The sequence below is a fragment of the Choloepus didactylus genome, chromosome 10 (genome assembly GCF_015220235.1).
Source record: "Choloepus didactylus isolate mChoDid1 chromosome 10, mChoDid1.pri, whole genome shotgun sequence".
Lineage (NCBI taxonomy): Eukaryota > Metazoa > Chordata > Mammalia > Pilosa > Megalonychidae > Choloepus > Choloepus didactylus.
This window is the reverse complement of record NC_051316.1, coordinates 96,991,298-97,004,741: the sequence shown is the minus strand read 5'-3', so window position 1 is coordinate 97,004,741 and position 13,444 is coordinate 96,991,298. Positions and strand designations below refer to the sequence as shown.

Sequence of the window (13,444 nt, the reverse complement as noted above, 5' to 3'; positions counted from 1 at the left end):
ATTCATATCCCTGAAGCTCTTCCCAGGCATCTGGGCCTTGGGTGTAGACTTCTGCCAAAGAAGTTTCCTCTTCCTGCCCCCTACAGCTCTTTTGCAGAATCACCATTATTCTTGGGATGTAAGACTAGGCTGTTGGCATCATTAAATGACATACATTAATTCACCAAACCCAGTCTGGGGAGGTGCTTTCTCAAAGACAAAACTTCTATAGCCCTTGAAGTATTAAATACAAGACACAATGTACTAAATTTAAGAAGTACAAATAATTAAATTAAATACTACGCCATCAAATAAAACCCACTGTCGCAGCATCTGATTGGAGAGCTTTAATCAAGAAGTGTATTGCACCACAAATGAATTTCTACAGCAGTTTTATATAATACAATCCCTATTTACAACATTGAGGGAGAGATCAAGATCCAATGCTCATATAAAGGGCTATATATACTGTATCAGAAAGTTTTATACAAGTAAAAGTGCATTAACTCTCAGAATATTTACTCCACTCTTCCTCTTAAAGCTGAAGGAAACTGAACATGCAGGAGGAAAGCCTAATCGGTCAGAGTGAATCCTCCCTAAGCAAGTACAGACTTAGCAATGGGCCCCACAACTACACCTAAAACTGCTGGAGGAGTTGGGTGGTGTTGAGTCCAGCTCAAGGGACCCGGACTTCCACAGGAGAGTGTTTTAGCTGCCTCTGGCAAGCCTTGAACTAACTAACTTTTTTTAAAAAAAGATACCTCATAGTTATTAAAATTGCAGAACCGGAAGGGATTCCTGGTTTCATGGCCCCATCAGGTAAGTGGAAAATAGCATTCTAAACAAGGGACAGAAGACATTTGCAAGGAAGAGCCGCGTGAGGAGGTAGGAGACTGGAGACTGGTTCATTTGGATGCCAGAGAGCTGGTGTTGGGACTAAGGTTACACTGCTCTTACTTGGTACTTTTAGGTTCATGAAAATTTAGTAGGTTAACCCTGCAAATTTTTGTTTCTCTATTAAATATATATAATATTTTAAACTCTAAGCATAATAGGGAAACATATTTACATCATTGGATAACTTACAATAAATTTAGGAGCTCCAATTATTAATTCACTTTTTTATTAAACCAGTGAAACTTTCATCAAACTATAACTCAATAACTGGTTTCCCTTTAGATTTGATATTGTGGCTTATCCAGCATAAGCACATTCCTTTTTCCTTAATAATAACATATGTTAAGTTTTGTAGCAGTTACTACTAGAGTCACCTGCAAGCTGCCAAGCACTGCAGTCGACTGGGGGCTATCTGGATTCCACATACAAACGTAGTGTCCTATTAAATATTTGGGGGTAGGATGGGGAAGAAGGTGGCCCCACATATAAGGAGATTGCCTTCAATGTTTTGGTCAATCTGGGGTGAGGCACAGCTGCTGCTTCCTTTGAATACAGCAGACTGTCCTTAACAGTAGGAAAAATGTGATTAGCATTTGCTCAGTGTTAGCACAACACAGAAATAAGGGAAAAGCAAAATAAAACCACCACTGCTTCAGAGAGAAGCAGATGTTGCACACTGCTAGCAAAACTGCAGAGAGACAGGAATCCCAGTGTAAGAAATAATTTCCTCTTGATGCTAATCTCTTTAAGAACACCAATTAAATGGATTTTATAATACAGAAGACAGGTTTATAATACTGAAGAACTTTAGCTATAAAAAATAGTTTAAAATGGTTTACCAGCAACCTATCCAAGAACATTCATTAAAAAGGCAATTGAGTGTATTTGGTACTATGCTTAATGATCTTTTTTATATAATTGCTAGTTTTCTTTAAAATGAGATACTGTCAGAAAGTTGCATATTCATTAATCCACTCTGGCCCCAAAGTAGCTTAAAGATGTACACATCTTAAAGTTCTAGGTGGTTTGAGAAGGTGAAATAAAGTTTTCTTGAGAGGAATGGTTAAGCAGCCTCTTCTAACTCATCTGAACCCAAACATGCTAACGGGAGGGAAATTTTTAAAGGAACACCCCTACAGGGCTGGTTGGCTGTAGCAGAAGCACGTGGGTTTGCCTGCTGGGCATCAGGACAAAGGGCTATCTTAACTCCAGCACCATCACTACATGATGAATCAGTTGCTTCCTCTGACAGAGCTGACAGCTTCAGCTTTAAGTGCTAACACCAAAAGTCAGAGTATTCAGGTGCAAACAGGGTGCTGGCCAGAGCTGAGATTTTAGCAGCACTGTGGAGATCTGGGTAGTGCTGGGGACCCTCCCATTTGGTAACTAGATAGACAGGATCAGCTACCTCCTGAGGTTCATGTCAGTCTGCAGGGAAGTGGGTCTTAAAGTTTTGTAAACAATGTTTAGTCACTTGTACAAAATACTGCAGTTACAGTGATTAAAAACCCACCCAGACTGGTGTCAGTTCTTTTCACAGAAAAAGTGTCAATCCATGGAGCTCCATCCTTGGGTAGTTTCCTCTAGGACCATGGTATCCGAGGGTTTGAGATAGATGGCCGGATGCTGCCCTTGGGAGCTGGCTTGGACCCAAACCATGACATCTGTGTTGGAATGAGATACTGTCAGAAAGTTGGATATTTATTAAGCTCCTGAGATGAGAACCAGGGCTTAGTGCAGAGAAAGCTGACACACATCCCCCTCCCCATTCCTGGGCCTGCCCATCCCCTCCACCCAGACCTGACTGGATGTGAGCAGTGGGTTGAAAAAAATGGTTCCGGCAAGAGCCCATTCTAAGAATGAGAGGAAAATGGGAGAAAAAAGCTGAGTTGACAAAAACAAGTAGAATTGTAGGTAATTTTTCCTTAAAAATTTTTCTGTGTTTAGGCAGCTGGTTTTTTATTTTTATTTATTTATTTTTTTCCTTTTTAAAGTTTGGGTGCTGGGGTAGACCTGGGGCTATTGACAAAGTCAATAAAAATGCTTTGGAAGTCAAAGTCATTTTGGAAGTCAAAGTCAATAAAAATGCTTTGGAAGACAAAAGGCCTGATGGTCAAGTACAGCACAGACTTGGGCACAAAGATGTCCTCAAATATTGGCTGAATCAAGTTCATTATCCAGATGTAACTTCTAAGCTGACAGTGCAGCTCTGGCTGGTTACCTGTCTCCAGGGGCCAGTCTCATATGCCAATATTGGAGTTACTAACTACATTTTTTGGAGGCCAATCAGCAGAGCAGGGAGCCCTACCTTATACTCCAGGGTTTCTTTGAGCATGTTCTCTTCCTCTTGTGAAAAGTTCAGCAACACTGAAACAGCCTTTATAAGATGAAAAGCCTGAAACAATAAATTTTGCTGCCATGGGCCTTGGGGGTGGGAGGGGGAAGGAAGTTAGGGGCCTAAATGGCAGCATTTTCTTTGTTTCCGCTCCCAGTGTATGTTTGTGACCAGTGTATGCCTTCTGACAGGCTCTTCACAATCATCACCTCACTGGGTTCTCGAAAACAACCTCATGAGGTACAAGAGACCAGGTGGTGGGTAAAGTTCAGGCACTCCGAGGCCTGACAGCACCGACTGCTTCTCCTCCTCTCCTCCACCTTTTACTCTGAGGACCGGCAGGATGACCACCACAGCAGCAGCACTGACCCCGCTCCAGCAGGATACAGGAACTCTGGGCTGCTTGTTCCCGGGACGCAGGCCTCAGCATCCAAGTCAGGATTTAGAAGTAGGGCCTGTGTCTCCCACCAGGGGTCAGCTCCCTGTAGGTCTCCCTGATGCTCAACCAGCAGGTTGGGGCTACTTGAAAAAATGACTGCACATCCCCACTGGTGGTCAAATTGGAATGTGGGAGAGGGAAAAAAGAAATGGACTGAGTAGGAAACCATGCAGGTCACACTCTCTGGGGCTGGGACAAATATTCAGGCCCTGGGGTGGAATTCAATACCTAAAAGCCAACTTTACCTCGGATTCTCGACAGGACATGAATTTTAAAACAACATGTTTAAGGTACTCGAAGTTGATCTCACGTGCATCAGTCAAGTCTGCATTATTCGTCACAGATGGGGCTGTGCTTGGCATCTCAGGGCCGGGCTTCTCCCTTACTTCAAAAAGCTCATTTTCAGGTCTAATTTTCTGAAAAACCAGTGGAAAGATGTGAAAATTCACCAAGTTGTGGTCACCTACCGTTCTTCTGTCACATCCTGCACACTGTAGGGGAAAAAGGGCCCCAGCTAGGAGTGAAGCACTGGAATCTGAAGAAGGCTCAAGCTCCTCCAGGTGGGGCTGACAGGTGAGAGGAGGGGGAGAGGTCATTTGGGGGAATTCAGACATTTCCTATATCCAAGTCATGGACACATCTCCCCGGGGTCGTGAGCACCTCAGCCAGGAGCAGACATGCTGCTTTCATCCTGTGCGGGGGCCAGGCCTTCTGATAGGTACTTTACAAGCATCACCTCATTAAGTTCTTGAAAACAACATGAGGTAGGTAACATCCCCACTTTCAGGTGAGGGTACAAGCTCAGAGAAGCAAGGTCACACAGCCATGATGGGGGCCCATCTCAAGCATGTTCAAGGTGGCAGGGCCACTGTCCTAAAGCTGCCATCTGACTTCCCAGAGGCCCCTTGCAATCATCTAGGGGGAGGGGAGGATCATCACACAAGGAGGGACACCAGGGCAACCAGACACTGAGAGAGGATATAGCCAGAGGGTGAGAAAAGGGGCTAAGCAGCCTAGGCTCTCACACAGTGCAGGCACTCACCAGTTCCTTCTGCAGAGTCTTTTTGAGTTCCAGCATCCTCTGTTGCATCTGCTTTATGGTCTGAGACAAAACCCCCAACCCCGCAAAAAGCCGTTTAAACGCACATTTCCTCATTAAGGTGTAAAGGAAAATAGAACAGAAAGACATCCCTGTGTGCCCCCCATATACCTGTTAGAAATCTGCCTGTCCTGAGAGGCTTACGATCAGTTTCAACACTGATATGCCTACTATTTGTGGGCTTTTTCTCATGTAAGCCGTTTTTAACACACTTCAGGCATCGAGGCCCCACAAAAGCCACAAAAGTTGCAATATACCCTTCTGTGTAGTATATGCATGTCCCAGTGTTGCTCAATCACTTCCCATGGCCTAGATCACCAGGACTGCTTCCAGTTCTTGCCAGCATAAATGGCATAGCTGTAAACACCTCTGTACAATATATTTTGTCCTCTAGAGTTATATTTATGTACTATGATTCGTAAAGTAGGATACTCAGGCCAAGATTTATGGTTCTCATCACCATTGCTCTCCTGAAATACCATAAAAATTTACAATCCTTATTTTGAACTCTATACAAAAATGTTTTTTTCTGCACAACCCATCAACATTGGGTTTTATCCCTTTTATTTATTTTTAATTAGTTTAATTAGTGAGCCTTAAATAAATTTATTATACATTATCCATTAATTACTAGAAATGCTAAACTCTATTTTCCAAGTTCAAAAATTTACACAGCAATACAGGAAAAAAATTTAAATAAAAATTTTCCAGAGTCTCACAACTGTAACATGTTATGTTTTGTACAGAATGATTTTCCTGTGTACCTCTAGTCCATGTCCACATTCTTGCACTGACAAAACAGAATTCTAAATAGTTTTTTCATTTACTAGTTTTCACAGCTTTCTACAGTTTCCCCAGTCATAACATAGTTTAAATTATAATGTGATTTTAATGTTAATGCAATAGTAACTCTCTGGGATGTGCCTTGATTTATTGTATTCCTGAGTTTCCATTTTTTAAAGCTGTTTTTCCTCAAAAGAGGTATTTTCACTGTCTCTCTTGAGGAATGAGATTACTGGGCTAGAGGACATGAAACTGTTCACTATTTCATCTTTCGTTACTTGATTTTGTGGGTTTTTTGCTCACATTTATTAATTCATTCAAAAAATATTGAGTCCCTAATGTGTGTCAGACACTGTCCTAGGGGCGAGGTAAATGGCAGTAAGCTAAAAAAAAAAAAAACAACAAAACACAAAATTTCTGCCCTCAAGAGGGAAAAGAGTTAATAAACAAATATACAGTATACTAGAAGATATTAAAAGCCATGGAGAAAGAGAGAGCAGGTGAGGGTGGGTGTTGGTAGAGGTTGCAGGGGAAGACTGGTTGGTAAAATGACTCCCTAAAGGAAAGGAGGGTAATCTGGGGAAGAAGACAAAGCTCAGAAAGGGCATAGGCCCTGAGGCAGGAGGGTGCTTTATATATTCAAAGAAAGGCTAGGCCAGCATGGCTGAGAGGGAGTGATGGGGACAGTAGATGCAGCTGAGGGAATAAGGGGTCACATCTGTAGGGCTTTGCACTATATTGAGAGATAGAAGTCATCAGAGGGATGGAAGAGATGATAGTAACTAGGGGAGCAGAAGTGGGTTCTAGAGGCAGCTGATCCTGGGTGTCATTTGAGGGTAGAGCCAAAAGGGTCTGCTGATGGTTTACATGATGGTTGTGCAAGAAAGAGGGCTGAGGATGACTCCAAGGTTTCTGCCACTCCCTGAGATAAGAAAGATGGATAAGAGAAGCAAGAGAAGCTGGTGAATGTGAAGTTTGGATTTGTTATGTTTTAAGCTGGACATTCATGTAGAGAGGTAGAGTAGACAGGCATAGGAGTTTAGAGTTCACGGGAGTGGTATGGGCTGAAGATACAAGTGTGGGAGCCAGCAGCCTACAGTTCTGGGTGAGATCACCAAGGGAGTGAACGATTTAGGGAGGCAGCCCGACGCTGGACCTTGGGCTCACTAGTGTTTGGAGGTGGGGAGAGGCGACTGAACCATCAAAGGAGAGCTCCAAGGAGGAGGCAGAGAATGTGTCTGTCAAATGCTGCCAGTAGGTCAATTAGAAAGAAAAGTAAGAATTTACCTTTGCATTTAGCAGTGCGGATGTCACTGATGAGCTTGACGAGCGTTTTCTTTTCTGTAGAGTGGTAGGGATAAAAGCCTGACTGGACTAGGTTAAAGAGAGAATAGCAGGAATGGAAATGGAGACAGCAAATATAGAAAGTTTCAACAAGTTTTGCCATGGAGGAAGGCAGAGAAATATGGCAGTAGCTAGAGAGGGGTGTGAGATCAAGAGTGCTTCAATAGGATGATTTACATTAGAGCATGCTTGCAATGGATGGAATAACCCAGGAGAGAGAAAACATGATGTAGGCAAGAAAGGAGAGAACAGCTGGAGTGATGCTCTTGAGTAGGCGAGAGGAATGGGAAGTCAAGCCAGGGAGAGAGGAAGTGCAGAGAGTTCTGCCAAAGTAACAAGAAGGCAGGCAAGATCTACAGTATAGAGGTGGGGGGACTGTGGCAGTTCTCTTCTGACTGGTTCCATTTTCTCAGTGAAATTACACGCAGGGACATCAGTGGAAGAGTGAGGCTGCAGAGGGGTGGGACTGTGTTGAGGAGAGGCAAGAAGGTAGAAATGAAGCTGTGATCAAGGAGACTGGAGCATGAAGGCCTAGCTAAATGCAACAGGAATGCTGGATAGCACAGGGGCTACTGGAGAATACCAACCCTGAATTTCAAGGATACTGGCTGGTGTGACTGTTTATTCTCCACCCATACTTGGCTCCCAGGAGCAGAGCAGGGAAGTGCTAGATTTAACCAGAGTGTGAGAGAAGGTGGAGAGGCCAGAGAATTGACAGTGATGATACTGAGGACTATGGAAACTAAGCTGGGTAAGAAGGAAAAGTATAAGGATAGAGGACTGATAGACAGTAGGGCAAATCTAAACTTAAATGTTTATGGTTGCAAGCTGAGGTGGCTAGAAAACTAGAAATAAAAGCAAGAAATTGTGGTTACTGATGTGGACTCTAAGGGGCACAAGAGGGCCTGGTTCCTGGGATGATGCTGCTGTTCTGATTCTGGTCCAGGTGGTGGTCACCTGTGTGTATGCTTTTTGATAATTTTTAATAACAGTTGTTTTGTGCCCTTTTCTGCATGTATTTTATATTTCACAATAAGAAGTTAAATGACAGTGGGGTGGGAAAGAGAGAATGAACTTTTTTCCCTTTTTAAAGATCTTAAAAAAACACACACACACACAATTTGGAGGCAAAATTTCAGGCCAGAGTAAAAACTAGCCAGCACATCAAACTTCATGGGGCACTTTAAAAAGTCAGAATCAAATGAGACCCTGAAATTATAGGCACAGAGGCCTGGTGGGGTGGGCAGAATCATGACATTTATTGAGCCTCTACCACATACCAAAAATATTACAGGACAGTTAGGCACTTTCGTTTCAATGTACCACCCACACCCCTCCCCCTACTTCCCCCCAAAATGCACTTAAAAGCAGGTGTCACTGCTGTCATTTCACACCTGTAGAAAGGAAATGTAGAGAGGAAGATGACTGTCCAATACGACAGCTGGCAAACAGCAGAACTGGGCTTCTTGCTGCTCAAGCTCTAATATCCTAGCCAGCTCCTCAACTCAGGCCAGGGAGGGGAGAGGAATGGAAGAGCATGAAAGGAAGGCAGCACAAGAGGTAAACAGAAGAGTAAAATAAGAAAGAAGTCCTTTTGATAAAAAAAGGTAATATCACCCCAAGAGGTGCCAGGAGCATCAGCAAAACCCTTTAAGAACAGACTGAATTATTTTAGGCATGAGGGCAGAGAAGGAGTGGAGAGGTAAACAGCTGAAGTAAAGAGCACCCTCACCTTGTTTTTCTCTATAAGTTGCTGCTCCAGGTTCTGTTTTTCCTTCTGTAGCTGCCCTAGATCCATGGCCCTAACCTCACCATTTGGTGTTCCCTCTGCAGCCGGAAGTTGGTACACGGGGTCCTTCGTGGCCTTCAACGTTACCTACAGGGTGGTGGTAGCAAGCTGGAGAGCCATGGCAGGTAATGCTCAAGCTAAGCCCCAGGTGCGTGGGGAAGAGAAGCCAGACTTGTTCCATTGGGCAGTTGCCAGAAACCAGTTTAAACTATGGAGAAGATCCTGTCTAATGCCTTCCAGAGGAACCATCAGCTTTCTGTGCAACAGGTCCTTGCTTGGGAGAACACTAGTATGTGTTGCTACCTCCTCTGGGCCCTTCAAGCCTCATAAGCACCTCATCAGTTGAGCACCCCACTTTAAAGAAAGGAAGTTAAAGCTCAGGGGAGAGTGACTCGCCCCAAATCCCATAACTAGTGAACACCAGAGCTTTTCCCACGATGTCTTCCCACTGCCTCCTTCTCCTGGCAAGTTAACCTGTCAGTCCTGCGTCTTGCTGCAGCATATGCTGCTGAAACACCGTGGGGCCCAGCAGACACAGACGGGACTTACATGAAGCTGGCTGACCGAGAGTGCCAATCCCTGCTCCTGGCCCGGCAGCCTCAGCAGGTCTTCTCGTGCAGTGGCTGCCTCAGACTCCTCTGTCCTCAGACTCCTCAAGGCCTCCAGCTCACCCTGCAGCTGGTGCATTTGCAGCAGGGCAGAGTCATGACCTAGGCCAGGGCAGTGGGGAGGTGTGCACCGTGAGCTGACCCCACGCAGCCCTGAGAATGGGCAGTCTCAGGGCAGGGAAGCTGCACAGGAAAAGGTGAGAAGTCACCTCACCTTTCTTCAGTTGGAAAATCTCCTGCTCTTTCTGGAGAATAACTTCAGTTTTTTCCTGCAGACTCTGTTCCTTCTTATCTATTACTGCTGTCAGGTGAGCAGCCTTGGGAGGAGAAAAATCAACATGAAGGAAAGTTGGCAGCAGTAATCCCACCTCCCCCAAAGGAATCGCCACTTTTTCTACTACCTAGGGTCCCCTAGGAATCCTTCTCTGAAGCCCACAGCCTAGAATATGCCCCAAGCTAACCTCTATGTGCTCCTATAAACACACACAAATCAGTTCTCCTTGGCAGGGGACCCTGCACGCAGAAATAGCTTTTTTCTGCCCCACTGGCCTGCAGTGGTCCAATGAGATATGTTCTGCACAGCCGGAATTCCAACACGTGCTACCAACAAGATGTTGTAACCATCACTTCCACTTCTTGAGTGCCTGCAATGTTCCCAGCACCAGGTGGGCATCTGACATACATGACCTCATTTCAATAGCCTGAAAGGTGTGATTATCCTGGGGTCCTTTTCAGAGGCAACTCTGAGACTCACATTTGTTAAGGACTTACAAAAGGCTTCCGAGTCAATTAACTTGCAAGTATGGGGCCTGAAGCTGAACCTGTTTCTGAACCTGTTTCCAAAGGAAGGTTTTTCCTCTTCCTGCCAAGAGCTCAACCCAAAGTATCTGGGCAACTTTACTGTTGCCAGCAATGGACTACTTCACAGAATTAGAATCTAGAAAAAGTACAAACTTTTTTCCAGGTGATGTTTATAGCTAATAATAACTGACCAACAAAAATCAGAAATGGGCCAGTGGGGTGGGAGTTTCATTTTAACATTTCTCCCCACCTCTTCCCACCCCCCGTACACCACAGGGGAATCATGCAGCTGACAGCATTCCCTGAGACTCATGTCCATTACTCCAACCTGGAGAGATGGGACCCCTCTGCCAGTCCCAGAGCTGAGATTTAGGGTGGTCCTGCCTGGGACTGGCATGTGGGCGCATCACCCCTTTTCCCCAGCACCCCAGGGTCAAATAGGGACTACCTGTTGCTGGTAGTCTTCTCTTTGCTTCCGCACCTCCTCCAGGGCTTGGGCCATTGCCACACTCACAATTTCTCTTTGGCCCCATTCTTCCTACAACCCAGAAAACAGGTAGGAGATTGAGCCCCAAAACGCAGTTCATATTTTTTTAGCACTTACCTCTCTGGAAATGGACACACTGAGGGTCATATGTCCCATGAGCACACCAGGCAGTACTCCCTAGGAGAGTAGGGGCCAAGTATTCGAAGAGCTCATGTAATGAAATCAACGCAGAACAAGAAAAAAGACTCTCAGGCCCATGTGAAAGGACTGGTACACAGAACAATCCAGTTACAGAAACAATAATAAGCAATTACTGAATATTTAATAGGGCAAAATGTCACTGACTCACCAAAAGAGATAACAGCAACCCTATTTTATAGCAGAGAAAAGTGAGGTTGTGAGAAGTTAAATAACTTGCCTATGATCCTAGAGCTAGTAAGTAATATAGGCAGATTTACTAGCCAGTATCTGTCTGAGCTCAGAGCCAAAGCCTTTGACTATTAAACTCTGCCACTCAGAGTATTTTCTACCATGAATAGGGCTATCTCACTGGCCTTCTCCAGAGCTTAGGGGAGGATCCATTCCCCCCACCATACATCAGTCTTCTTCCCTGATACTGATGCCCAAGCTCACCAACCAATCCCCAGAGGAATACTGTGGCTTCTTAGGTGCCTGACTACTAGGGAGATGCCCTGGAGAGAACATGAGGTGGATGTCTGCCATTTGCTTACCCAGAATTCCCTCTGCTTTTCTGTATGGGGCTGGATAACAGCTTTATCCTGCATCTCCACATGGTTCTGGCAGTGCTGCCAATCATGATACCCTGATTGATTTTGTTGATACAGGGATAAGCATGTGATCCAGGCCTGACCAATCATAGTACCTCATCCCCTTGGCCAAAGTAATCAGTCCACAGGGTGGCTGTGTAATCAAGATGGTCCAATCAGAAGCCTTTTTTATATGCCAAAGCTGAGAGGGTGAAGCCCTCTTTTTATGGGGTCCCTAAGCTGGGGTGTTTCAAGCTTGTAGCTGCTGTGGCAATGTCCACCCAATCTGGAAGAAGTGTTCTTGAGAAGATGGGGATGAGAACATCATGGAAGAAAGCAAGGAGTTGGAAGACTGATAGGGCAAAACAGACTGATGCAGAAACAGAAAAGACCTGATGGGGACCCCTGATTCCAGTCCAACAAGTCTTTCTGGTTCTGAGAGCCACCCAACTCCTCCTAAGAAATCTTCCTTTCCACTTATGCCAGTACATACTGGGTTAATGGAGGGAAACATGAACCTCATGACCAGTGGCATTCTGGCTCCTACCATGGAATTGTTACAATTGACCTTATGTGAGTGCACTTCTGGTGGACGAAAAGAATTTGGTGCCTGAACTCAAGAGGTTGAGGATGGCCTTTAGAATACCCCAGAAAACACCCCTCATTGGTGTTCCCCAATCACTTCCTACTCCCAAACATGGATTTCGGGGGTGGCTCTGTTCACACAGGAGAAGGAGCAAGAGGTGTCAGGCTCAATCAATCTATGAAACTCTGACCCTGTGTGCCCAGGTGGGGAAGATGACAGGAATGCCATGTCCCCACAGAAGCCTTTTCTGGGGAGGTTAGAAGACACACCTATGACTGCTGGATACCTAAGTGGACAGGAGCAGACCATGAGTGAGAAAATTGGAAGGTCAGGGACAGGAAGCAAAGACTCAAAGCACCTCCATGCCATGGAACTGTGCTTGCTTGGCCCTTTCCTTCTGAGGTCGTATTGGATCTTCAGAGTAATCCTCTGAGATCAAGGATTTATCATCCTCAATTTAAAGAAAGGAAAATGGACTTCCTCAAGATCACCCAGCTGGTGTGGACAAAGCTGGAATGCAGAACTGATATCAGTATGGCTCTAAAGTCTGTGCTATTGCCACTGAACTGCATAAAGTCCAGGACTTTGGGATTCCAAGTTTGTTGGCAAAGCTCACATTTGCGGCATCGGAAACTACAGCCTGCATAATGCAGGCACCACCAGGCTACCTACATGTGGAAGCTCTATGTACCTGCGAAAGGATTCCCAGGAGGGACTCAGGGAACAGTTGTTTTGAAAAACTGGATAACAACAATTCTAAATATGTATGCACCTAATAAGAGTATTTCAAAATACATGAAGCAAAGATTACAGAACTAAAGAGAGAAACAGACAAATCCACAATCATAATGGGCTACTCAGCACACCTCTCTCAGTAACTGATGGAACAAGTAGACAAAAACAAAAAACAAACAACAAAAAAAACCCCAGAAAATATATAAAAGATTTGAACTTTTATAGGATGCTCTACCTAATAGCAGCAAAATATATCTTCTTTACAAGTACACATAAAACATTGCCCTATGGCCCATAGGTTGGATCATAAAACAAGTCTTAATAAATATCAAAGGACTGAAATCATTCAGAGTATTATTTAAGCAAAATGGTGTTAAACTAGAAATTCAAGATATCTAGAAAATCTCCCAAATGTCTGGAAATTACCCATACTTCTAAATAGCTTTTGTGTGCTGATTTTAAAGCTATTGCCTCTCAGCCCACATGCACCCTTTTATATTCTGCTTTGTGATGCTGGGCCTGCAAATCACATTTCTGTTCGTCCTCCTGGCTCTATGTTAGTCTCTGCCAACAGAGGGTGCTCGAGACTGTAAACCAAGGAGAAAAAGCCTGGCTCCTTCTAGTCTGCTTCCTGTTTCTGTGAACATTATCCCAGCAGTGTTTCCTCGCCCTGGCAGCAGTTACAGTTTCCTGAAGCAGCAGCTGCATCCACTTCGCAGTTTTTCCAACACTCGCAGCAGAACCCGTTTATTGCTCTATGCCCCAATACACTATGCAGTGTCCTCTCCTGAAGTC

General features: G+C 44.6%; 1 protein-coding gene across 5 annotated transcripts in view; it reads right to left on the bottom strand.

The window, feature by feature from the left end:
- Window positions 1-311: 311 nt before the first annotated feature.
- Window positions 312-13,444, bottom strand: part of GOLGA1 (golgin A1) — a 58,346-nt gene continuing 45,213 nt past the window's right edge. For 4 of the 5 annotated variants that reach the window (XM_037796918.1, XM_037796917.1, XM_037796920.1 and 1 more), the window contains 8 exons: window positions 10,523-10,612; window positions 9,488-9,590; window positions 9,215-9,375; window positions 8,609-8,752; window positions 4,693-4,752; window positions 3,896-4,066; window positions 3,185-3,271; window positions 312-2,540 (listed from right to left, as the gene is read on the bottom strand). In XM_037796918.1, the coding sequence (XP_037652846.1) occupies window positions 2,460-2,540; window positions 3,185-3,271; window positions 3,896-4,066; window positions 4,693-4,752; window positions 8,609-8,752; window positions 9,215-9,375; window positions 9,488-9,590; window positions 10,523-10,612 (897 nt within the window). In that variant the 3' untranslated portion in view covers window positions 312-2,459. The remainder of the gene's footprint in view (window positions 2,541-3,184; window positions 3,272-3,895; window positions 4,067-4,692; window positions 4,753-8,608; window positions 8,753-9,214; window positions 9,376-9,487; window positions 9,591-10,522; window positions 10,613-13,444) is intronic. The other variant, XM_037796919.1, reaches the window with a different exon arrangement.